Genomic DNA, 27,281 nt, shown 5'->3' with positions numbered 1-27,281 from the left:
ACATACCTGGATACAAAAACTATGTGTCAGCCTCCTCCCCCTAGCCCCCCCCCCCCCCAATTCCATCTACACACAGAGGAAGCTCCACAAAGATACATGTAAGCTGGAATCAACCGATCTCCACGGCGTCTTTGCTTACCTGGAGCGGTTTTGTAGCATGATGTTCGGGAGGGCAGTGATGGGGCGTTCTTTGCCCTGGGGCTCTGGGTATTCTGTAAGACTTGTCTCTGCCTCTTCAGCTCCTCTTCCCTTTCCTGGGCTGCTCGGATCTCTTCTTCGATCATGGACAAAGTCCGCTGCTTCCTCGACCTCAGCTTGAAGGGCCCAACCATCACATCGGACTCTTGAGTGGCCAGGAGCGAGGCTGTGCTCCTCAGCTCAGCTGCCTCTGAGTACTTGCTGAAATAGCTCCCTTCCGGTCTGGTCTCCTCCATGTTTATTGGGCCACTGGGCTGTACTGCTGGCAGCGGCTGGGTGGGCCCCCTTTCCCTGAGTGCCCGGTCTTCAGCAAGCAGAATCTTTGGTAAGACCTCCCTCTTCTCTTGAACGGGAGAGGACACCTGAGGTGGTTCAAACATGCTCTGGGGCTTCTCTGAGCTGGGAGCCTCAGCTGCAGCTTCCTCTAGAGTTGCCCCAGGTCCCTGCTGTTCTGTCCCACCCTTGCTGGTTTCGGACACAGCTCTATCCACTTGCTCAGCTATGGCTTGTTGAATGGCATTCTGCACCAGGAGACCAGCCTGATATTCCAAGGGGTCATCAGCCGACGGAGAGTCTCCCAGCGTGGACGAAGGGGAATAGAAACCGTGATCGCTAAAGGACTTGGAGACGCCTTCTCCTCGGCCTTCCGAAGGGTTGTCAGTTTGTGGAGTCTGGGGCAGGGAAAAATCAGCCAGTGAATTCTCCTGGAGGGCATTGGTTGTCTCATTGGAGGCCCCGCTGTCACTGATGTTGTCCATGCTAAAATCATTGGACAGGGTCTCCAGGACGGTGGTATCCTGGGACCTCACCGACAATTCATCCAAACCAGAGTCAAGCTCCTCTTGGGTCAAAGAGACATTAACTGACCTCGAAAACTGATCCAAGATCCCAGGGTCGTCATCCTTGACCACAGTGAGGACAGCCCGGGCACTGGTAAACTCCCCATCCTCTGCCCACAGTTTGGATAAGGGCCCGCGTTTGGAAGGCTCACTGTAGGGCCCTTCCCTCCCCTGAGGAGCTGTGCTACCCTGGCCTCCCCCCGCAGGCTGGCTCTCCAGGGCACAGCTGGCTTTCTGCTGCCCCTTGGCTGTTGATGCACCACTGTCTTCTGGAAGCCCCCCGACAGAAGCTGGTCTCGAGATGGTCAGTGGTTTGTCTGAGTGGATTGACCCCAGAGGCCTATAAAAGGGCTTGATAGAGAAGAGCCTAGGTGTACTCTGGCCCTTGGCCACTGCTTGCCTGGAACTCTCCATGAGCTGGAACTGTTTGCGAGCGGCAGAGAAGTCTATCTGCTCAGTGACGATGTCCTCCTTGACGTTTTCTGCTGCGCCGGCCTGGTCGTGGGAGGCCGCGGGGGCTGCGCAGAGCTGGGCTGGGGGCGGCTGCTGCTGTTGCATGAGGAGCTGCTCCTGCTGCGCCCTTCTCTGCTTGCGCTCCTTGTACTTTTTGTGCGACTCCAGATGTTCGTCGTCCAGCTGCTCCTCAATGGTCTTTTCCTGGGGAGGATTCCACCATTTCGCCGCAATGCCAGGATTCTTCTTCACCGCCTGGCTCCGGATGAGTTCTCTCCTTTCCTTTTCCAGCTCCAGCATCTCTTCCGAAGGCCTCACTTTTCTGACACAGTATTGCTCCTTCTCATTGTCATCGTCCTCAAAGAGCTTGGAGGGCTTCTTGTCCTCGTGGAAGGCACGCAGCTCAAACTTGGCCTCCTTCTTCAGCGTGGTGAGCGTGAGCTCCCCCTCCCGGCCGGAGCACCGTGAGCTGGTGGAGGAGCTGGGGCTCACGGGGGCTTGCAGGCCGTCCCCCAGCAGATCCTGGGGCTGGTCAGGGGAGTGGCCGTTGGCTTTTCCACTCTCGGCCATGGTGTCAGGGTTGCTTGTACTGAACTCGATGTGAGGAGGAACCTGTCTGCCAGCTACCCTCTCCGTGGGTTCCGGCTGGATGGCTGTGGGGGGGGGTGGGCTTCGAAGGCTGCCCACAACTACTACTCCAGGCTCTGGGGACGATGTGCCGTTGTACGCTGCTCCGTCCACAGCAGAATCGCAGCAGCTGGCCTCCAGCACCTCGTCTAGATAGCGGATCTCTCTGGCCACATCGTTATCCAGAGATTCATGGTGATCAGTGAGGAGGCCATTGTGGGGGGGAGAGTAGAAAGGGGAGGGATGGTCTATGGAAGGTGGGGTAGAGGTGATTCCAGGAACACTTTTACATTCCGCAACAGAGACTTCAATTTCCATGTTTTTGTGATCTGGAGGAAGGGAGCTCGTTGCAGGCTCCAGAGCTTTGACGCTGCAATTGTCTCTCTCGTTTTTTAGCCGGATATCATCCTCAGAAAGGTGGGGAGGCTTCTGAAACAGGAACAACAAAGGTCAGGGTTAGATATTAAATCTCTTATGGAGGTGAACCCTGAGAAATTAACTGGTAACTCACTACAAGAAAAACTGAAGCAATGACAAGTTCTTTCGAACAGAGATTTCTCTTCTAATAATTCTTCACACATTCATTTTTTTGTGGTAATTCATGCATCAGCTTCTCGATGTTACAGATTCTGCTTTGTTGACTGGGTGTCCAGAGAACGTTCAATAAATGCCAGTCCCATCTTTAAGTTTAAAAGTAAATTAGGACTCAGATCATTTGAAGACATTGCTCAAATGCCTTCTAAAGTAGAAAGGATTATACAGCAATTGTGCCAGAACTTAACAAAATATTTTAATAGCGACCTACTGCAGAAACGGAATAGGACTACTTGTGTGTCCCCAACAATAGTAAGATGGTCCTTGTGCATGAGCAGTTCTTACTGAAATCCTCTGCCAGATGTAATGCAATATTTCTGGAGACAAGAAACTTCTTGGAAAAATTTTCCAAAATAAAATACTGGAAAACAGTACGTTCCTTCAACGGCCCCTTAACAGCTACAGAGCCCCACTGCTAGGGCTCTTAATTGACCACATACATTCAAAACACCATAAGCAAAGCCACTGACTGCATAGTTCTGCTCTCTGGGACTCCATCAAAACAATATTCCTTAGCTAAGGAGTGAGTGTCGCTTTGAAAAGTCAGTGGCCAGCAGCTCTTTTCCAGTTCCTAAAATGCTCTATATGTGATAGTTCTAATCTTATTGTTCAATAAGAAAAAGCAAACCTTCTTGATGTTTCGAAATAAATCCTATATTTTCACCAGTTACGAATCCCATGTGATTTTGTTTTTGGCATTAGTGAAATTAATTTTCAAATTCCAGGAGGATTTTTTTTTTTCCTACCCAAGGACTCTGGTTTATCTCAGATAATTCAGTGGTAAACTATGAGCTTAATTTGAGTGTCCCTCAAGAATTTCACTCACACCTTGGTCAGGTTTGTCTTTCTCTCTGGAGTCTAACGTATGCCTAGCATTATTGACATAATACAATGCAAAACAGGATGGTATCATTTTCACTTGCACCAGTTGTAAATAATTTTTAAATCTTAGAACATAATATTAAAACACCGCCTTAGGCTAGTTCTCAGGGGATTCATTTCAAAATGCTTCCAAGGAACAAAATGTGGATTTGTTCATGAGACCTAGAACAGCAGGTGTGCTCTGCACAGAATGCTCTGTCAGAATGCTGAAAACTCTCATGGTCATCCATGGGCTGGAAGGTCATCCATGACCTGAAAGGTCATCCAAGAACAGGGGGTTTCCTTCACTCTTCATTTTTTACATTCCCCTTTCATCTTAAAACAATCGAATAATATATGTTCCTTCTTTAGTAATAGGTGACAACGATTCCTTTGTCAATAACTTCTGGTCTTGGATGACCTTCCAGTCCACTTCTGGTCTTTGTCCAAGTCTGGTCCTTTAATACCATTAGTATTTATAATGCTAATATCTTTATTTTATTTTATTTTATTTTTACCATCATTAACTAATGGGTCTTTTTAGAATAAAATCAAGAAGCATGTCAAAGACATTTTACTGCCTTTTAAAAACATTAACTAGACTTTCTTTTGGTAAGACAATTGCCAATAATGTCTATGTCATTAAGAATTACAGTGAAAAAATTCAGTTTTATGTTATTTATTTTGAGAGAGAGAGAGAGAGAGAGGGAGAGAGAGAGGGAGGGAGAGAAAATGAGTGGGAGAGGGGCAGGGAGCAAGAGAATCCCAAGCAGGCTCTGAGCTCTGCACCAATCCTGACTTGGGGCTTGATCTCATGACCAGGAGATCATGACATGAGCCAAAATCAAGAGTAGGATGCTTAACCGACTGAGACACCCAGGCACCCCAAGAATTACAGACAATTTGAATGCCTGATACTTACTGGCTGCCATTCAATTTCAAATAAACCTAGGTGAGAATTAGGCCACTCCATGGCAAGCTATTACTGGAATAAACAGACCAACAAAAAGAGACACAAAGCACTGCTACAGTGAGAGATTATGTGTGAATCTCTCACCCCAGCTTCATTTGGCCAATGATTTACCACTAACATTCTTCATGGGAATAAGTAGAGCTTTTTTTGTATCCCTTTTGGCTTTTGGGGGTGGAGGAGGGAAGATAGGAAAATGAGAGGAAGCTGCTGGAACTGAAATGTGGTTGAAAATCACTGCTCTATGGAACATGAAACATTTTAGAGTCGTTGACATAAGAAGAAAGAGGGCAATGTAGCATTAAAGGAAGTTAAAAGGCAAATGACTCATTCTATAGCTCATTTAGTCATTAATCCATTCATTAAACATGCAGGAAGCTTATTTTGTAGGGTCATAATGAGATTAGCAGCAACAATAAGCTCCAGGAGACACGTTTTTCTTAACAAAAATTGGACTTCTTAGGAAGCCATAAGTCTATTTTGGAGTTTATTTAGGCTGGTCAGGAGGGGTGAAAAACTTGCCTATAGTTGTCCTCTGCTGCTAGTCACAAGAGACAGGAGGCCCTGAGCCCACCTCCACAACACTGCCCACGAGCACGCTGTCTCTTTCTCCTGGGTGCGTCCATTCAAGTGCTGGACGATGGACAAGCAGATGCCCTTCTAGCCTTTTTTATTTCTTTTAGAACTTGAAAAGTATACCAACTCTTTCCTAGGCATACTTTCTGAAGCCGCAAGTGTCCGAATTTTCAAAGTCTGAGAATAGCTTCTGACAATACATTTTTGCAATGTCAAAAAGACTATCATTAGCTTTCAGTCAGAAAGGATGAGTCTCATTCCCTGAATGTCTTCTATGATGTGTCAAACTAAGATTTTAAGAATGCTAATTACTGACTAAAAGTCAGAGTCTGGAGTCCCAATGTACTTAGATATGAATCCTTTCCAATACACTTGTGTAAAAAATCTAGGCCCTGGAGGGTGTAAACAGGAAAGTGGCTCCCTCCTTCCTGTTATAAGGGGGAGGGAGCTTCTTTCCATAAATTCAGAATATTTTTCTTGACACTCAGTTCCATGTACTTCAGAGAGTAGAAGCTCTACACCCTAATCAGGGTAGAAATAATTAAAGAGATAACCCTGAGTTACTGGTTCACAATCATGCCTCAGAGATCCTGAGTTTCTGTAAAGTTAGGCAACAGTTATAACAAAGGAGCAAATTCCTGAGTTCTATTCTCAGCTGGATGAATTCCCCTTCACACAAGATGGCCTGATACAATCAAAGCCACCTGTAAACTAAACCGGGTAAATGGAAGTGGGCTGGAAGAAAATCCCAGAGTACAGATTTGGCAGGAATCTGGTCTTGGTGTCATTAAATGATGTCTTGCTTAAGTCAAGAAGTGCTCATTGCTCCCTCTGAAGATGAAAATGACTAGAATTTTCTCCATGCTTCAGATAAGGTGAACCTGATTCCAGAATCAGATAAAATGCACATTGGTTAAATGAACTGGAAAGTCCTTCTCAAATAAACTGTGCCTCAATGCAAAACAAAACAAAAACAAAAACAAAACTGAGCAAACTGGATTTTCAAAGGGTTCTAGGGGGCACTCTCTTTGGGCTGCCCCCACGAACCCTCAGGTGGAGTCCTCGTGGATCACGACACATAATACCTGCCAGCCTAGTGGCTTCCCAAAATAGCTAATACCTGGTCAGGATATCTACTACTCACTCTAAAATATGTAGGTAGAGACAATTTAATACAGCTGTGTGTGTGTGTCAGAAATTAGTTTAAATTGCATTCAGGGGCAGATAGCCCTTCTAACTGGGAATATACACTCTAGTAGTGGTCAACCAGGATCTAATCAGAAATTCCAGGCTCCATAGGTGGCTTTCTTCCTGGGCAGTTTGGCTCTCTTTAACTCCCACGCCCCCCCCTGAGGCTTTGCCAACTGGTATAATTAAGGTGAGAAATGGGTTTTCATCAGTAAAATTAGTGGCTTGTCAATTACCATGATAAAAGTGAGAAATCTGGTGAAATTGGTGGTGTTCACATTTGCAGATTAGAGATGTTCTCCATCCTTTCCTGAATAGATTTACAAACAGAGTGAGCAGGGCACGGGAGGGGGGCTGTCCACCCTTAGGGATGGTGCTTCGAGCCTAAAAGCCAAATGCTTCTTTCTCCAGCTTTGGGTTCAGAGGACTTGAATGGTTTAACAACCATTATAGGGTAAGGGAATCCTGCCTTGTAAAACTACCACATCTGTCTTCATGCAAGGTGGGGCTGGAGCATCTAGAATCTTCAGGACATGGGGTTTCTTTGAGGTTACAGACAGGTTTTATGCCTCCTTTTACAAACGTTTATTTATTAAATGTCTGTATGAGTGCCAGAACTCAGTGCAAGACCTGCTTTTAAATGTTTTTTAATGTTTTTTATTTATTTCTAGGAGAGAGAGACAGAGACAGCGTGAGCAGGGGAGGGTCAGAGAAAGAGGGAGTCACAGACTGAAACAGGCTCCAGGCTCTGAGCTGGCAGTCAGCACAGAGCCCGACGCGGGGCTCGAACCCACAAACCGCGAGATCATGACCTGAGCGAAAGCCGGACGCTTAACCGACTAAGCCACCAGGGTGCCCCAAGACCTGCTTTTATTATAACCTGGTAGCCAGGTTGTGTCTCAAGCTGCCGTTATTTACCAAAACATGTTTAACAGTTACGCAAAACAAATTAGCATGGGTTAATTAACAATATGGGTGCCCCGTATCTCCTATGAAAGTTCTGCCAGACCCTATGCAAGACAATCATGGGACTCTTCTTGGGAGACTATAACTCCTTTGTAAGCAGGACTTGTAACAAGATCTCTCAAATCTGTTTTGAGAATTAGAGTAGATAATGTGTTTAAAAGCACTATGTAAACTGCAAAGTGTTTAATGCAAGTGTTCCTTATTATCAAGCAATGTTACACTGAAGTGTAAATGACCATTATTAAATTCTCTCTGGGAGCTGGTTGACTACTTTGGGGGGAGGAGCAGGGGGTGATGTGGAAGCTTTGATTTTGAGAAGAAAAGAAATCAACATGAGGCAATTACAGGGGAAAGGCCCAGGCAAGGCTGAAAGTCAGACCTAAGGCATCTCTAACCTCCCTAATCTTTTCCAGTCATGTCAGAAGTAGAGGAGGGGTCACACATTGGTCTGAACAGAACCTGGATCATAGCCAATATGCTACTAGCCGCACTAGATGTACAAGTGAACGAGGCAGCACAATGAGCCTGTCCTGTGGGTATGCTATGAGTGTCACATCCCCATTTTTTAAAGGTTTATTTATTTGGAGAGACAGCGAGAGTGGGGGAGGGGCAGAGAGCGAGGGAGAGAGAGAATCCCAAGCAGGCTTCAGTGTGAAGCCCAATGAGAGGCTCAAATCCACAAACTGTGAGATCACGACCTAAGCCAAAATCAAGAGTCGGAGGCTCAACCGACTGAGCCACCCAGGTGCTCCGTCACATCTCCATTTTACTGTGGACACAGTCTGTTCATAGTCCATGCACATAGGTGATCTCAGCTGATATTTGCAACAAGGCCCTTTTGTACGCAGGAAAGGCAGAGTTTTGTACTTTAGTTTTAAAACTTTAGAATATGACGTTTAGAGAAATTAAAAGATTTTTCCCGAGATCACCTGGCTAGGAAGCGGCAAAGCCAGGATTTGAAGGCCAGTTCTTCCAAATTCTCTCCCAATACTTCAAAAAGTGTTCTCAGTGACAGCAGGCTTCCAAAATGATTAGGGATATGTTGATAAAGGTAGATAGATCTAAAGAGTATGCACTTGGCTTTCTGGTTGACTGTGTGCACACCTGTATCTCTAGAATTGATGGGAGACTCACAATTTGGCTTCAGGAGTCAGAGACCCTGCCCCACTCTTTATTCAGAATGGCACAGAGACAGACTTCCTGGAGACTTAGTTTCAGCTTCCTATCTTCTGCTCTACCTGTATGGCCCCCCAGTTAGAAATGAAGGTGCTGATTTCCTGCTTGGTCTGGGAATTTTGCCTTTCAAGCAGGCCTCTGAGGAGAGTCCTCTGCTTCCTCCACGGCAACCCAGGGGCAACATATTAATACTTCACATCTCAGATATTGCAACAGACACCACGCCTGAAGGTTGTGTCTCCTCCCCGATGCCACAGAGTCAACAGCACAGGTGCGATTCTAGAAGACTGTTTACTTTGCACGGAAAACACATCGGGGCCCTGACAGCTGCCCAGCTAGGGTGAAGGATGGCAGTGTGCTCTCTCTTCCGAGGGCGCTTGGGTCTGCAGCTGGGCGTATCGTGAGCTGAAAGAACTTGAAGGAGGTACACTTTCCTTAGGAGACCTGGCTGGGCCCAGGGGAACACCAGACAGGTATCCTTTGCTACAAGGACAAGCAAGAAGCTGAAGCTTTTACTCCAATGTATTCACAGCTTCCCCACCCCTCTCCTCACCCCCCCTCAGGCTGTTACCTCTTGACACTACCTGTTACCAGCTGTGACCTCCCAGGCTCTTAGCCTAAATGCGTGGTGTGACCCAAATCACTCAAACATCAGGGGCCCCGGCAACACAACCAGCTTCCTACTCGGAATAACCCAGATTACTTCCTACTAAGGCCATGCTATTTAAATTAGAAACACTTTTCCCCAGGTAATAGGTGACCTGATCCTTTAATTCAGTTATTTTTAAGTTCCACCGAAAATACAAACTCATTCTTGGCCTAGGAACAGAGACGTGGCTATAAAATAAAACTTCCGCGTAGCTGTGAAACCAAAGAGCGTCTTCGTTTTCCCTCCTTACCCTCTCTCTCTTTCCTAAGTCGAGTTTTGAGTACACAGGGCGCAGTTGCTATCACAGCAGAGAACTAGTTCTGTAGTGGAAGCATCTAGAATGCTGCTTACAGGACTCAACTTCCTGGTTGCTATTTCCATCACCAAGGTAAATGGAAGAAAGGGATGCAGCCGGGCTAACAGAGGCTTCAAAGATGTCCACATTGCTCTCCTGAACTTTACCAGAGTTGGAGGGATCACAGCGGAGCTAAGGTCTGGAGATCTGGGGCAGAGGGACTCCCCAAGCTGAGGGAACCTCAGGAGTGTGGGAGGGGAGCCCAAAGGCTGAAGAGGTCAAAGAGTATTCCTACGAGGATAAGCGTGCCCTGGGAACGTGCTGAGGAGGAAGCTCTGGGCAGGGGCCATGGTGGGGTGGGGGTGGGGGTCCCCTGAGCTCTGAAGCGGTCCCCACTCTGCAGCAAGGAGCATACGACTTCACTTCGGAGGGAGAGATTTCCAAGGCAATCTCCAAAGACAGCAAAAAGCACAAGGCAAAGGAAGTGCTATGTGGGGAGAAAATCCCAGCCCTGCTCAGCAGCACAAACCGGGCCGGCTAGAAAGTCTATGAAGAAAGCTGGGAGCGCCCAAATTCCTCAGCTGCTGGCCTCCAGCTCCTCCGACCCTCCCCGCTGAAGATGGCAGCTGGGGCAGGCCGGAGAAAGTGCGGAGGGCCTCTGAGTAGGCCCCTTCCACCCACCCCTGTGAGGGGACAGAGAATGGGAATGTCTGAGAAGGCCTTGCTTCCTTCCTTGGTTCGGCTTCAGGCCCCGGCCAGGAAGCGGAGGGAGAGGCGCCGGGTGATAGCCTGGGCCGTATTCCAGTCCGAGGCGGCCTTTCCTCTTCCGCCCCCTAACAGAGCTCCTTCCAGCCTGGAGGACCAGGGGCCTGGGTTGACGGTGGGAAGCCAGAAGCCTCATCACTCCCCGAGAAGGACCCCTCCCTGGTTGATGGAAACCTGCCAGACCGTAAAGACCCCAAGCAGTCCTGGGCAGCTGCAGGCTAAAGTTAGACCAGGCGGGCGCAGGGTGAAATGCTGCTCCCATCCAGGGAGCTAACACTACCAATGGCGCTTGGACCTCCCGCCGTGAAGCATTACAGCTAAATAGTTCTAAAAAGATGTTCCTGCTCTTACAGGCCCAGCCTTTCTTTCCAGAGAGCTTCTACGGCATCACCATTCTGCTATCTCTCTGGCTTCAAGATGGGATAAAAATACTTCTAGAACCTTCCTTCACTAGAAACAAACTATGTCTTGGCTCACACCTCTGTTGGAGGAAAGTGGTCAAGGTGTAACGTCCTGGAGTCTCCTCAAGATCACAGCCCGCCCTATTAATAGTATGCCCCTAACCCAGCTGCAAATGTCACTGGCTCAGATGTCAGGCTGCACATCTGGAATATGTCAAGGTGTTGTCTGATTAGCACATTTACAGCTTGGGCTTTCTGGGAAAGCAACTGAAGATGGGGGTGGGGAGCCAAGGGGGTTGGAGGGAGGAAGGAAGCTGTTTCCGCTTCTATAGCAACTGGTGAAAGGTTTGTTTCTTTCAGCTGCCTGGAGATCCACTCCCATCAGGAGTGACTGGGAACGACTGGGAGGCTTCAGAGTTGCCCGTAACTGAGGAGAGATGCTTCGCTTCTGCTCCAAAAAGGTCAGGCTTCGCTTCCTCCTCAGTGCAACGCACTCCCTGCTCTGTCAAGGAGTCCTCAGATGCTCCTCTCCCCCGAGGCCCTTTTCTCCATGAGATGATTTTACAGGGCAGTCCCCACCTCCAGAATAAACCAAGACCAAGACCCCAGAGGGAACTTGGGCTCCTGCAGCCAGAAATTTCTAGGGTAACTAATTCTGCTGAAAGCAGAAGCAAGCCCGGCTTTAGTTCTTTATAACTCAGCTGTGTCCCTCTTGGTTTTAAAATAGTTCAGGATCTTGGGCTCTTGCCTGGCCAACCACTAATGGCAGAGAGCAAAGGCAGAGCACCACTGTGGACCCAGCACACATCCACTATGTTGAGGCAGAGAGCCAAGCGGAGAGAGGAAACGGTGCCAGATGCTTCTGAGCTTAACCCTTTGTCCACAGATGACACATGAACGGAGCTGATGAGGTCCTATTCCCGCTCCCCAGGCTCCTGCAGGACACGGGCACACACATTCCCCGGAAAGCCCTGAGCCCCTCCACGAACACGGTGGGTCCCACAGCGTGGCCGTGTTGTAGATTAAATAAACACAAGGCAATAAGTAGAAAACCAGTGACCAGAGTCGCTGGGTCGCTCGCTTCTGTTCTGGACACGGACAGACACACAGGCTCTCTTTCGCAGACACCCTCACGTACCATCTGCCCGGCACCGTGTGCCCCACATGTGCATCTGTGCACGCGCTGGATGCGTGGTGGTGTCACACTTCTCTCTGCCATTTAACTCACACACTGGGGGCGGGGAGGGGGGAGTGACAAGGTTTACGAGAGGAGCAAGTGGCCAGTTGGAGCTCAGCTGCCCCTTCTTCCTCTAGCGGGAAAGGACTCTGCAGCACAGCCCTCCAGCCCCGGCTCTGAGTCCCCCTCCACCAAGACTGGCCCGGGGAAGGAGCCCGCTCCTTCCAGATTAGAAAGAAAAGGACAGGAAGATAGGTCAGCAGACTCGGCTTACCCTGCCCACAGTGCATGTCTCAAACGTCCCCCGTCCCCCGTCAGCACTGCCTCTTTTTCCAGACAGATTCCTGCGCACTGGCTCAAGCTGGACAAATTCCTTCCGAGCCTCCTGACTGAAGCCTGTGATGTCACAGCTGCCCCTCCCTCTGCTCCCTAAAAGGCCGTTCACACAAAGAAGGACTTTAACCTCCTTCAAAGAGGCCTGGCCCCTCCCTAGAGGCCGAGCCTGGAGGGCAGGGACCAGGCAGAAGCGGCCAGAGGGCCCCGGCACCACGGTGTCGATCTGAACCAGTTACCACTGTCTTCTTAGAAAGTCAGAGATGGGCCTTGGGCAAGCAGGGAATTAATATCCTGGCGATGCTGAGGTAGCATAAAATCTGAAAGATCCCTAAGATCCAGTAAAATAATATATACTATAAATATAATATATATATCATTACATATAATACTATAAATAGATTTATAGTAGATATATATGCCTGTGTGTCTGTAATGTAATAAATGCTCACTGTAGAAACTTTGGAAAGTACAAATTATTCATCCTCCTTCCACTCAGAGGAAAACAGTTAATATTTTATTGCATTCCATTTAGTCTCCTTTTTAGAAATATGTATTTAATATAGTGGAGACCAGACAGTACATGCAATTTTGTAGCCAACATTTTTTAACTTCATAAGTTTATCTCACAAGTACTTTCGATGTCCTTTAATGGTCTTTGGAAGAGAGATTTTAAAGGGTAACATTGTATCTCACCCTGAAGTGGGACAGAGGAATTTGAAGTCTGGGATGAGTGTTGTTACTTCGAGACGTGTCTGGGGGAAGTGGCTCCATTTTCTGGGAGGTAACCAGGGTCTTCCGCCACCAAACAGCAACAGCCGAGACACAGATGCCTACGTGCCTCGGATGTTCACCAGTGTCACAGACATCCCCGACTCCGTGCCATACAATCAGACTCCCAGCGCTATATGCTAAAGCTAATGAGTGATGACGTAGGTCCCCCTGCCCAGGTGTTCAGACTAGCCCCCAACACTGCCCCCAGGTTCCACCTACCTGCTCCCCAAACTTAGGTTGACCTAAAGAAAAAAAAAAAACAACTGGCATAACTCAGGGTCTGACTGAGAAAGTTGGTCAGAATACAGGTCCCTGCACAGCCATGAAGAATTCATTTTGGAGAAGACAGAGAGAATGGATATTTCCAGGGAGAGGAGGGCAAACACCAAGCATGGTCCTGCATGGCCAACAAGTTCAGGAACACTCTGAGAGCCGTTTCTCCTGGTGAAGCAGGCAAGCAGCCCAAAGTTGGTGGCCGGACTCCCCAGTGGTCTGCGGGTTGGCCCGCAAAGCAGACCTCCCTGGACCCTCTCGAGGATACGAGTCAAGGAAAGAGTAATCAGAGTGGATGGAGCCCAGACAGAGCCTTTTGAAAAGGAAGCGAAAAGGATACTATACTTTACAGCTATTTACAATATCTAAACAATATCTTTAATATATGGAAATTTTTTAGAAATATCCAGCAGTTTCTCAAGGGCTAACTCGGTGATACCAAGTCGTCAGAGAACGCTATGGACACTCTGAGTTTATGTACCCTTTGGAATAATTGGAATGTTCTTTGGTGTAGCCACAGGTATTTCAAGATGCTACTTGACAGTCTACAGTAAAAATGAGGTGGAGAAACCACACACCAAGGGTGGCATTGCTCTGCTAGAGAGTGACAAAGCAGATGAGGGCCTTCCATGAAGTGATGTTTTCAAGCCAAGAGGCAAGAGTGGTACCTAGGACCTTCTACGTAATCACACCTGCCCCCTCTGCTTCCATGAGGAGGTTTATAAAAAATAACTATTTTAAATCTTTCCTGTGCACAAAAGAGAAAATGATATGTGCTCTTAAAGTAGTGTGAGCTAGGGGTGCCTGGCTGGCTCTGTCAGTGGAGCATGTGACTCTTGATCTTGAGGTTGTGAGTTTGAGCCCCACGTTGGGTGTAGAGATTACAAAAAGTAAGTAAATAAATAAATAAAACTTTAAAAAATAAACTAAAAAAGAAAAAATAATAAAGTACTATTATCTAATTTGTAGGCATGCTTCTTCATTTTTTTTTTTTTAAGATTTTAAGTAATCTCTAGACTCAACATGGGGCTCGAACTTACAACCCTGAGACCAAGAGTCACATGCTCTACCAACTGAGCCAGCCAGGTGCCCCATAAATAGCAGGCATGCTTCTGACTGGAGTCTGAGATGCTATGTCTCACTACACACACACACACACACACACACACACACACACGCTCACTGTAATGGGTTGAAACTCAACTTCCTATGTGTAAGTCCTAACACACGGTACCTCAAAATGTGACCTTATTTGGAGACAGGGCCTTACAGAAGTAATCAAGTTACATGGTCCTCAGGGTAGGCCCTAATCCAATATGACTAACGCCCTTGTAACAAGAGACTTAGAGACACACCTAGAAGAGAGACCATGTGAAGCTCCAGAGAGAAGGCAGCCATCCATAAGCTAAGGAGAGGGGCTTGGAACAGCCCTTCCCCACGGCCCTCAGCCCTGCCTGGCACCTTTTGCACTTCCCGTCTCCAGGACTACGAGACAGTAAGTTTCTGTTGCTTCAGCCACTCAGTTTGTGGTTCTTTGTGATGGCAGCTCTAGGAAGTGAACACACACGCACACAGACATCCACTCACACACATGCATGTACACTCATGCACTCACATTTGTGCACACACGTATGTACGCTTATGCACACACACACACCTTCCCTCTGGTTGCCAGAAAGAGGATGGAGTTCAGGAAAACTCTGTGGCAAAGCCAGTTAGGCACTCCAGAAAAGCGCTTTATACTCCGAGGCAGAGGGCAAAATTAAACCAGCAGGGTCGATTTAGGCAGCGAATGCATAAACCCAGCCGCCGTGTCTGATGGCAGCGGCTCTCCTGGCAGGGACGAGCAGAGCCGAAGCCGGCGCACACACCTCTCTGCTGTTCGCCCCCCCACCTCCCTCTCAGCGGAGGCTCAGAGCCGGGGCTGGTTTTCCCGAGTTTATAAAAATAAATTGGACTGTCGGTTTAATTCTCCTATGCTGTAACCTGATCTTCCTTCAGTCTCTGAGGGTGTCTGGCACTGGGGGAAATGAAGCCATTTTGAAACCTGGTCCCGGTCGGCTGGGGCACAGAGTGCAATTTGTGAGGGCCCAGTAGCTGGGGCCTGAAGGCAATCGATGCTGTTATGCCCATCATTCAGCAAATATCTATTGGCACCTACTGGGTGCCAGTCTTATTTACATTTCTTCTCTATTCATTCCTCCACCAACAGCAAGGTGAGGTTTCTCACCCATTCCACAGAGGGGCACGCCCCAGCCCATGGAGCCGAGCCCCCCCCTAGGGTCACACAGTTGGTCAAGAACAGAACTCTGGCTAGAATTCACGAATCCCACCCACAGAGTAGAGCCCTGCCCTGGAAGCCACAGCGGGCAGTTGAGGGGGGAGCCCAGGAAGTGTGACAGCAGATGCGAGGTAGAAACAGGCTGTCTTTGAAACCATGCACCTGCTGCTACGTGACTTTTGGAAGGCCACGTTTCTTTTCTGGGCCTCGTTTTTCTGGTCTGAGAAATGAGACGCCCAAACTAGGTGAACCCTCAAAATCCACTTCCTTTCTGCTCCTAATCCCTGCGGTTCTGTGATGTCAGCGTGAACCTTGGGCAAAGGCGAGGCGCTGGGTTGTTCTGAGTCTGGTAACAATGAGGGCAGAGCCGAGAGGAAGCCAGCCAGTGAGTGGGAGCAGCAGCAGCCTCAGGCTTTGAAACTGCCTGATCCTTGTGCCAACAGAGATTTCAAGGATTCCCAGATGGAACTCGGCTGTCTTAGACATTCCCCTTGTCAGAGCTGCAACTCCTTTGTCGAAGGAGTTTATTCTGCTAAGCGTAGCCACCCCACTTATATACCTTAGTGTGACAGAATGTTCCAAAGTAGATCTGTTGAGATCAGGAGGAACTAGATGGAAGTAGGCATTGTGGAGAAAGGCTGGCTGCAAAAATGGTGAGACCCAGCCTGCTGCGTGGAATTGCAAAACGGGGAGGAGGAGAGAGGTCAGGCTGGGAAAGCTCCCTCCACACGCTTCCCGGAACAGAGGGGAGCTGGGGGCTTGCGGCTTTTCAAACTGCTCCAAGGTCCAGTGCGAGGCACATGCCGAAAGAAGCCTGTGTCTCGGCACCTCCAAATATCCTTTCTCAGGCCATGGCTGCCTTTCCCCGTACCATCCAGGGAGGTCCACCTCTAGGTCTCAGCTCACATGACTCCACGCGGCAGCAAGGAGGCAGGTCTTTAAAGCAATTTGCACTTAGATGTGAATTTGATGGGAATATTTATAATTTAAAATGGCCTGTTTACCCAAAGGGATCTCTAACTGGGGTAAAGTGTGGGAAACTAAGACTTGCCCAGTCCTTAATTTATTGAGGGCAAATTGATGAGAAGGGAACAGCACGGTGACTTTGCTGAGAAAGGCTTTAGGAAATTCAGTCAGTACCTCGCTGGTGCTCAGGGCACTAAAAGCTACGGAGCAGGAGCTGGCCAGAAGGCACACGGATGTATGGACCGCCCAGCTATGTCATGTGCCATGATCTTATTTATTCCCATAAGAAACATTATTCTACAGAAAGAGAAATAGTTCACCAACTTCCAAGCCCTTACCCTTCCCATGGCACCCTGCAATCACTCAGTGTACCCTCTGACTGCCTCCAACACTCTCAAAAGGTCAGCTTCAGAAGGGAGGAAAATCTAGAACCCTAATGATCCGTGTTACACTTCCTTCCAGAACCACATGAAGCTAGTAGTGACCCTGTCAGGGAAAGGGGCCGAAAAAGCCTAGCAGACCAATGCAGTGCCACAGTGCCTGGCACGCACTAAATTTCTGCCCTGAGTCTTTAGGAAGTCCCTCCACCAAGGATCTTAGACTCAAAAGGTCCCTTTGCTCCCTGTCTCAGACACTATTACTCTTAACTTCTGCAGGAATGTTGGTGGCATCTAGTGTATCATGGAGGGCAAAGCTTTAGAAGAAATGCACTGCCATCTTGTTACAATAAAAACCTTCAGGTAATCCAGCAATTGTACTATTAGGTATTTACCAAAAGCTAAAAAAATTACAGATTCAAAGGGGTACATGCATCCCAATGTTTATAGCAGCAACAACAGCCAAACTATGGAGAGAGCCCAAATGAGCATCGACAGATGAATGGATAAAGAAAGTGGTGTGTGTGTGTGTATGAATATATGTATGTATGTGTGTATATATATATATATATGTATGTGTGTGTGTGCATGTGTGTGTGTGTGTGTGTATATATACGTATATATATATACGTATATATACACATATAATGGAATATTACTCAGCCATCAAAAAGAATGGAATCTTGCTATTTGCAATGACGTGGATGGAGCTAGAGTGTATTATGCCAAGCAAAATAAGTTAATCAGAGAAAGACCAATACCGCATGATTTCACTCATATGTGGAATGTAGGAAACAAAACAGATGAACATCTGGGAAGGGGAAGAGAAGAGAGGGAAACAAACACAAGTAACTCTTAATGTCAGAACAAACTATGGGTTGACAGATAGAGGTGGGTGGGAGATGGGCTAGATGATGACGGGTACTAGGTAGGGCACTTGTGGTGATGAGCACTGGGTGTTGTATGTAAGTGAAGAATCGCTGAATTCTACTCTTGAAACCAATATTGCACTGTGTGTTAACTAACTAGAATTTGAATTAAAAAATATATTTAAAAACCTTCAGGTGGTGAAAACATTTAGTAATAATCAGTATCTGCAAATTACAATTTGCCTGATCAATGGAGTGCTGTGCAACTTTTTGAAAGAAAATTTATCATAATCACATGGCAATCTGGAATGATGCCATTTTAATATACACATGCACATAAGGAGTACAGAGTTCTGGTTAGGAACGGGCTTTGGCATCCAACAGATCAGGCCCCTCACTCTCTGTAAAATGACTGCAATACTGCTACTACCTAAGGGAATTGATATGAAATACAGGTACACAATATGGGACTTGTTCTGCAGTAAAAGAACTCAACAAATGGTGGTTAAAGTAGAAGTGGTTAACTTCTTTTCACTATGTCCTTTTCTATACCTTGTGAATTTCCAACCATGTGCATATATTAACTTGCAAAAAAGAGAGTTAAGTACATGAAAATATAGTGAGACAGACAGATGGGCAAGAAGTAAAAGGGAGCACGGCACCCGTGGCAGGAGATTAGGCACCAGAGGAGATTAAATCCCTGCCTAAAAGCCAAGGATATCATTTGTATACATATTGTTTGGAAGAATCACATCAACATATTAACTGGGATTAACTCTGGAGAAGGGGAGAAACCCATCATTGTAGGGTGAATGAAAAGCTAATGTGGAGTCTGTAATTTTTATTTTATAAAGATTTTCCATTTATCGGGCATGTATTACTTTTGTAATTAGAAAAGCAATAATTGAAAATAATCATGTATAGAGGTACCTGGGTGGCTCAGTCGGTTAAGCATCTGACTTCGTCTCAGGTCATGATTTCACGGTTCATGGGTTCGAGCCCCACGTCGGGCTCTGTGCTAACAGCTAGCTCAGAGCCTGGAGCCTGTCTTCTGTCTCCCTCTCTCTCTGACCCTCCCCTGCTCTCGCTGTCTCTCTTTCTCTCTCAAAAATAAATTTAAAAAAACATTTAAAAAATTTATTTAAAAAAAGAAAGAAAATAATCATGTATAAACAAAGAAGTTACACATTTGAGCTTTAAATACACTTAGACTTAAGTATGCCTGGGTGGCTCAGTTAGTTAAGCGTCCGACTTTAGCTCAGGTCATCATCTCATGGTTCATGGGTTCAAGCCCCACGTTGGCTCTGTGCTGACAGCTCAGAGCTTGGAGTCTGTTTTGGTTTCTGTGTTACCTTCTCTCTCTGCCCCTCCCCCACTCACACTCTGCCTCTCTCTCTCTCTTAAAAGTAAATAAACATTTAAAAAACAATAAATACACTTAGACTTAAAATAGACCAAGGCTTGGCTACTTGTCAGGTATTGCAGTGCCTCTTATCTCCATTTTCTCTCTCCACAATGAATACTAAAGCCTTTACTCAGTCATGATGACCAATGTGTATCAAAATGTAGCCTACTCTCAAGGAAGTTGAGCTTTCTTGCTGTGACAACACTATACTTTCATGGGCAGGCTCTCAATCTGTGCAATTTAGGGCAACATAATCTTCCTTTTCATCAGAGACAGGTAATTGACTCGCTGTCATATATGAGCATTTTCCTTCCATGAACTGCCTATTCCCAGAAAAGTTGTGAACCACTATGTGAGTAACCAAATTCCTCTTGGGAAGTCAAATGTCATAGAATTTCACAAACTATGTCACAGTCAAGATATGTCATAGGAAAACCCCATGAAAGATTTCTGAAGGTCAGATCAGTCAAGGAGAGAACAACAATTGGAGGTGGACTTAATTTATTATTCTAAACAATAGTCATTTGGGGGCTCCATTCAACATAAATGTGCAGATGAGTCCAACTAGTAAACCTCCCCATCCACCTATAAGACAGACAGACAGATACACACAAACATACATACACATATTGACTTTAAATCAATTTTTTGGTCTAGTAAAGTATTTACTAAAACAGAGGAAAGTATTTGGTCTATTAAAGTATTTTTTGGTCTTTTAAAAGCTTTGAGTAAAGTTTTAAAAATAATAGTTGGTTAAAAAATATGACGGGTTTGCCAAATCTGGCATGCTGTAAGCAAAACCACTTTATCTGTTATTAATGCATGATGTGAGTGCTGAGCAGTTTAGAGGTGGATGGTAACTGCACTGGGGCAATCCCGAGCCCTTGGCCGTGAACTCAAGTGCCACTTCTGCCTTGGGATCCCCTCCCGTCTGTGCCCCCAGCTCCCAGCCCTGGGGCAGCATGGAGCCGAGCTCCGAAGTAGAGTCACCCACCAAGCTCTTCCCTGCTCAAAGGCAGGAGGTATTCACCTCCCCAAACTATGCTCACAATTCTGGAGAAGGAAGGAAAACACAACAATCAAGAGATACTTTTCAAATGAAATGACTGGTGAGCTGCAAGAAAACTCAACAATAAAAGGATCCACCACTGACCAACAGGAAAAAAGTTTTGATCCTATTAAACCGGAGACCAATAGATTGCAAGGGAACCACTGGAAGGCTCTGGTGGTTTAGACCCTCCCCACCCACAAAGCAGGTTTCATCATCACAGTTACTTGTGTCACTATGAGCCACCACTCACTTTTCTTGGGTTTCTTCAAAAGCACAAAGCCATATGTGAAGGCAGACTGTGAAGCAAACAGACCTCTGCTCTAACTAACTCCGGCACTGTCTGGCAGGAAGAAAGAACTCCAGGAAAAGTCCAGATGGTCAATCTCACAGTCCTGCTCTGCCAGGACTAAGTGGTAGTTCTGGATCGGGACAGGTGCTGGGGACATTGGTCTTCTGAAGAAGAGCAAGGTGTACAGGGCAGCCAAGGGGTGAGGAAGGCTTGAGGCAGCCCCACCCAAATTTTCTGACTGCCACCTCATGCAGCAAAATGCTGCCCTTGACTACACAGGATTCTGAGCCTGGTACCAGAATCGCCTTTGTGACTGAAATGAAGGGCAGCTTGCCCCTAACACTGAGGACCTAACCCCGGTCTGTCTTGTGCTTTAACCAGGGGTGAGCACATTCCTCTTATATTCCCAGCACGGGCTCTCCCAATCCTGCCCTGGGCCAGCCCTGCGGGACCACATTCTGGGAAAAGTTTGGGCAGTTGAGCTCTGGAGGCAGCTGAGGGAAGCAGGGTCACCTGCTTCCGTCTACTGCCTTTGTGGCTCTGAATGCCAGGAAGGAACCTCCGCAGGAGAAGGAAAGTGTGGAAATTCTCCATAGCCCTAGGGGATGCATGATAAGTATAAACGAGCAGTAAGACGGGGTACAGGTTGCTGTGGGAGAGCACTCGGCTTCACAATAAGAAATGCGCCCTTCTCCTTCGCTCAATGTCAGTGGAACCTGACCACCAGCTCGTGTCTCATTGATGAGGAATCTCCATGCCCAGCCGGGAGGACGCTGTGGTTGAGAGCCAACAAGTTATGCTGATTACGGAAACAGGATAAAGTCTGAGAACCAGCAACCAGAAAGCGGGACACCATTTCCTTGCAGACTCTGCTTCATCCTGGTCGGCCCCCTTTGATCTAGTAGCTGAGTGCTGCTAACCATTTTGCTGCCGTGAGTTTTAGACCCTTTTTTTATTCTCTATTTATTTATGTGCAGTAAGGTGATCTAATGGGAAGAACATGAATATTAGGGCAAAGAAGCTCAAGCTTTGAATCATCTGGTGTCGCAAATGAACTGCATGATGCTTACACAAAGGATGTGCTCCTCTCTGAGGCTGAGATTCCTCATCTGTGAAATGGGCACAATTACTGTAGTGGGCTGAATAGTGTCCCCTCCAAAATCCAAGTCTACTTGGGACATCAGAATGTGACCTTATTTGGAAAAAGGGTCTTTGCAGATGTCATTAGGTAAGATGCTGTCATAGGGGAAGAGTGAGCCCACAACCCAACGGCTGGTGTCCTTATAAGCAGAAAAAACACACAAAGGATAAACAAAGAAAGAAAACTCCATCTGAGGACAGGGGTGGAAATTGGAGTGATACATCAACAAGCCAAGGAGTGCCAAGGATTTCTGTCAACCACCAGAAGCTCCGAGAGAGGCATGAAACACATGCTCCCTCAGAGCTTCCGAAAAGAACCAATCCTCCTATCCCTCATTTCAGATTTCTGGCCTCCTGAACTGTGAGAGAATACATAGCTAGTGTTTTAATCCACTAATTTTGTGGTAATCTGTTACAGCAGCAATAAGAAAGCAACACACCCACCTTCTAAGGCTGTTATGAAGGTTACAAAAGAGACAGTATGTGAAAGCAGCTGGCCTCATGACAGGGACAAGGTAAGCCATCAAAACAAGGCAGTTCACGCTGGTTTTCTATGTTGGCAGCAGGCCAATGACAGAATTTTTCAAGCCGTGTCAGAGGCAAGTGGCCCCATAGCATCTGAACTTTTTAACATTTGTGGACCAAGCAGGAAGATCAAAGGAATACCTGAGGGTCTAAGGGCATACTCAGGCAGTAATGGGTACAGGCTTACCAACCGCCTATCTGGAATGGAAGGGTACGTGGGAACTACGGTCCACAGAAGCCAGTTTGCAAGGACTGAAGCTTTAATCTCAGAGCTGCTATGGCTATGTACCTTGTGAAACTAGAGACGGAACACAGGGGCCCGCAGATCACGGATCTTGAAGGTATTGGTTGAGGTTGATGAGTAAGTGGCCATCAACTTACAATGAACATTATGACATACAAGCCATTGCCATTAAATGATTTTAATGCACAGTGACATTTTTTCCTCAAGACCAGCCTATGAGGCCAGGACTCTTGACATCTCTAACCACACAGCTAAGGAAAGAGATCCAGAGTTTTCAGGGACTTGCCTCAAGTCGTTGAGTGGTAAGGCAACTCTCAGGGCAGTTAACTGTCTCTCAGGGCAGTTAACTGTAACCTTGTCTCATGTCGATTAGGAATTAAAAGTTGGAACAATCTAGATGAGAGGCTTATCAGACAAGGAAGATAAGCTCTGAGATTCTTTGTCTACCACACACCAAATGGACCCATGTGCTTTCTGAGTGAGCTGTGTGCCACTTTCCTTTACAGGAAATACAAATGATAAGGATGACAATGGTCACAATTATTAATTGAACATGACAATGTGTAGGCAATTTACTATGACCGTTCCATATGCTATCTCAACAAACCCACACACCAATACCTTGAAGTCGGGTACAGTCTCTATTTCACAGGTGAAGACACCAAGCTCAGAATTTATGTATTTTACCCAAGGACACAAAACAAGTAAGTGACCGAGTTGAGGTCTAAGCCCTGGCTTGTCCAGCTCTTCAAAGTCCACAACAAAAAAGCAAATGTTGACATCCTTTTTGCTTTCCCAAGACACATGATGTGCCATGGCTCTCTGAATGTAAAATTCACCTTGAGGTCCTGGCTGTACCTCGGAGGGTAGTCTTAGAAGGCTGTGTCTGCCATCTGCCCCTACTTGAGATGCCAGGAGTTCTCCTCCAAATGCTCTAGGTGAGTGACTTTCTCTTCAGCTGAATGGTTGGAATTCTCTAGATAATGTCTGGCCACTCCCAAGAATGTCTGTTTGGCTTGTACACAGTCTGGACCACAAGAGCAGGGAGCCCAGTGAAGCCAGTCCATTCCGGATGTGGACCCCTCCCCAAACAAGAGAGCAGGAGGTGAGGATACAAGAACAGGAAATAACAGGGGCTGGGCCCACAGGTGGGGGCTTCAATGGCTCAGGAACACAATTAACAAACATTTCAAGCTGTGAGATGCTGGAACCAAAAGTTGGCTTGAGCCAAGATGTTGCTTTGTTGTATTCTAAAATGCTGAATCTCCCATTTCCCTCCTTAGTTTTTCTGAGCACCCCCAATGCAAAGTGAAGAAATAAACCCCAAGCCATGCTCCCTGTACTAGTGATTACCTGCTGAAACTAAGAATTGGCCCAGATGGTTAAAACTCAGGTATCTCATCTTGGAAAATATTTGGCCCATTAGGGGAATGGGAAAGGGAGAGGGCAAGGCTTTTCCTGTAAAGACAGCAGTGCTAATAAGGGCTAAGTCAGCCCCCCCAGTGTCACTGTGTAATGCCAAAATGCATAAGTTGGCCCATTTTCTTTTCAGTAACATGGTTGAACTTGTTATAAAAAACATTGTTTAAAATCACTTCTTGGTTCCACTAATTCATGTTTAATGGCATATTGGGCCAGTAAACTTCAAAGTGGGGATATGAATGCTAAACAATAACCTGAGAAAATCTCAGGTGTTTAAAACTTTCATCCCAATTAGACTCATATATCTAGCTTGCCTGTGTTTTTGCAAGCCTAGATCCATCTTTGCACTATTTCAGGATTTAGGAACATAAATGCACCACGTCTACCAGATGTCCCAGGAGCAAAGGAAATCAGGTTTGTGGTCCAGAAAGAGTCACCCAGTCTGTGATCTGAACCCTCGCCACCCCAACGGATGCTTGAGATCAGGGGTACCACTGTGGCTCTGGGTCTTCCTTCCCCCCACCATAGTGCAGCACAGCCATTTCCTGAGGCTCTGTCCCTCCCTCAGCTCTGACTAGGGTGCTGTACAAGGAACCAAAAGAAGCAAGAGATGATGCTTCATGAGGCCCTCGATAAATGTCAGTTGGACTTCTTAATTTCTTTTCTTTTTTTTTTTTTCTTCATGTTTATTTACTAATTTTGAGAAAAAGAGTGCACGCAAGCAGGGAAAGGGCAGAGAGAGAGAGAGAGAGGAAGAGAGAGAATCCCAAGCAGGCTCTTGAATCCAATGCAGGGCTTCATTTCCCAAAGAGTGAGATCATGACCTGAGCCGAAATCAAGAGTTGGACACAACCAACTGAGCCAACCAGGGCCCCTGGACTAATATTTCATAAGACATTCCTGGGGACATCTGGGTGGCTCCGTCGGTTAAGCATCTGACTCTTGAACTCAGTTCGGCTTAAGTCATGATCTCACCATTTGTGAGACTGGGCTCCACCTTGGGCTCTGCCTGCTTGGGATTCTCTTCCTCTCTCTCTGCCCTTCCCCTGCTTGCACTCTCGCTTTCTGTCAAAATAAATAAATAAACTAAAAAAAAGAAAGAAAGAAAAAGAAACTCCTGAGTCTGGAATAAAGGGCCCACCACCCTTTCCAAATCTGAGCTACTTTCCTCATTGGCGCCCTCTCTCTCTCACTCAGCTTTTCTGCAAGGCAGTAGGTCAAAGTGGCTTCCCTGTGAAGCCTCCTCGTACAAAAACACTCCAGCAGCATGAATTGCCTGGTCACATCTTGCCATCCTTCTAGAGGACTTTCCCAGTTATTGTTGGAGCCCCTGAGGGCAGGGTTCGGCCTCACTCATGTTGGTGAACTGGAAGTTTAATTGGAAAAGTTATTCATCAGTCATTACCAGTCCAGGGCAATCACCCATCATGGCTGCCCTCCTTCCCAGGGGCTGAGCACACACATCGCTAGGAGTCTGCTGTATTCCTGGAGGGGCTTTAATTACCTCTGCCTGAAATATGACATCTCCAAGGTGTCTGAAGTTTCCATAACATGCCACTCCACTGCTGAACTTTTTCCTCTTAAACTATAGGCTTGTTACAAAGTCCAAACCCAGTATTAAAAAGTTTCGGATTTCGAATCTTGTGGAAAATAGACTCCACGCTAAAATTTTCTCCTAAACATTATTAACTCTGAAGTCTGTCAGTGCTCTACTTCTCAAAAAAGAAAAAAGATAAAACTATTTGGGGGCATAGTTTTTATACGCTTTCTTTCAGTGTGGTGTTAGAAAAAATCCAAAGGCCCCAGATGGCATTACTTGGGCCAGGCCAAGTCACCAAACTAGGGCTTAATACCTAACTTAATTGCAGAGTCAATCTCCCCCTGAAATCTTAACGTGCTAATCCAGAATTTTCTGATAAGCACCAATGAGGTCATATGTCACATGGTCTCCCTCCATCCCCCAAAAGAAGATGAAGTAATCGACCTAATATGATCCCTAGCCCTTCCCTCTAAGGGAAAGTGACCTTGCCTGGAATAATCCTTTTTTTTTTTTTTTCTCTTGCTAAAAACTTTCTTGCCCATACTCCTTCCTATAAAAGCCTTCCATTTTATACAACTTTCTGGAGTTCCCTTCTTCTTGCTAGAAGGGATGCTGCTCATTTCTGAAACTGTTTAATCAGTCCAATATTCAAGTTTACCTGGTTGAACTTTGTTTTTTAACAGTGGGAAAATATATATACACATATATATAACATAAAAGTTGCCTTTTTAAAAAAAAAATCTTAAGTATACAGTGTGGTGGCATTAACTACATTCACAATGTAGTGCAGCCATTACTGCTATTTCTAAAAGTTTTCTTCAACCGCTGGAGGGCCTGGGTGGCTCAGTCAGTTAAGTGTCTGACTTCAGCTCAGGTCATGATCTCACAGTCCTGAGTTCGACTCTTGCGTAGGCCTCTGTGCTGACAGCTTAGAGCCTGGAGCCTGATGCAGATTCTGCGTCTCCTTCTCACTCTGCCCCTCCCCGACTCATGCCCTGTCTCTTTCTCTCAAAAATAAACAAACATTTAAAATAATAAATAAAATAAATTTTTTTCTTCACCCCAAATAGAAATTCTGTAAGGAACATGGGCATAATTTCTGAAACACTCAATGAAGCTAATGAAATAGGAAATAGAATCTAGGTAGATGGATTACATTTTGTAGCAAACATAGGGGAAAAAAGACTGGAAGAAAATAAATTATTGATTGTATTAGGGTGGTGGAATAACTACCCTTTTACTCTCTAAATTTTTGGCAATAAATATTTTAATAGCCTCCCCTTTTTCTTGGTTTCCTAAACATACTAAAAAACAAAAGGCATACCTAAAAAAGTAACAGTGAATTAACTCAATTTATGAAATTTATATTTTCCTGAAACATATTATGTAAATTAGCACTGGTTTCTCAGTATTTTAAGGTGATTGAAAGTCAAAATGAACAAAAGTTATTTTGACTTGCAAGTCTCAAGCACACAATTACAAATCTGTTTCATCTGCATTATGTTTAAGTTCACAATATTATTAATGCTATTATATAAAGATAGATGGCTCTGTTTACTTTTTGTAAAAACAACAACAGAACCCTAGCAATTTAATAGTATTAGGGCCAATTCTTAAAGGAATTAAAATGGCAACTTGTTTGGAAAGGAAAACTATGGTCATCTCCACCCTAGGCACAAGTGACCTAGATCCAATTTCTAAAGTGACTTTCAAAACAAACCAAATTACTGGAATACTTCTGCACCCCCCTTCCACTCTGCCTAGGTGGGGATTAAGTCTTTCCATAAGAATATATCCCAGATAGATAACGTCAATCAGTGGTTAACTCAGAGATAATCCCTTCCTTGAAAAGTCTGTTTTCAGTTTAACCTTCTGGTTGGGTTAATTGATGACTTATCTTCCATTAGGAGAGACTTGCACATCAAAGCATTGTTTGGGAACAGAGAGCAAAGCAGACTGGAGGGAGGAGGCTCTTTAACCCTCGGGGCTGACTGCTGGAATTGAATATTTCCTAAAGGAGATAGCAGTTTTCAGTTTCCTAAACAAGTCACTTGTTT

General features: G+C 46.0%; 1 protein-coding gene across 4 annotated transcripts in view; it reads right to left on the bottom strand.

Annotated features, from left to right (window-relative positions):
* Positions 1-27,281, bottom strand: part of LOC120236916 (A-kinase anchor protein 2) — a 131,730-nt gene that overhangs the window by 32,610 nt on the left and 71,839 nt on the right. For 3 of the 4 annotated variants that reach the window (XM_039239985.1, XM_039239991.1, XM_039240001.1), the window contains exon 2: positions 140-2,546. In XM_039239985.1, the coding sequence (XP_039095916.1) occupies positions 140-2,546 (2,407 nt within the window). Of the gene's footprint in view, positions 1-139; positions 2,547-12,009; positions 12,061-27,281 lie in introns of those variants that run through there. The other variant, XM_039240009.1, reaches the window with a different exon arrangement.

Source organism: Hyaena hyaena, unplaced genomic scaffold (assembly GCF_003009895.1).
Source record: "Hyaena hyaena isolate Hyena2069 unplaced genomic scaffold, ASM300989v1 scaffold_6, whole genome shotgun sequence".
In the NCBI taxonomy this organism is placed as follows: Eukaryota; Metazoa; Chordata; class Mammalia; order Carnivora; family Hyaenidae; genus Hyaena; species Hyaena hyaena.
Note: the sequence above shows the minus strand (reverse complement) of the source record. Positions and strands in the feature narration are given on the sequence as shown.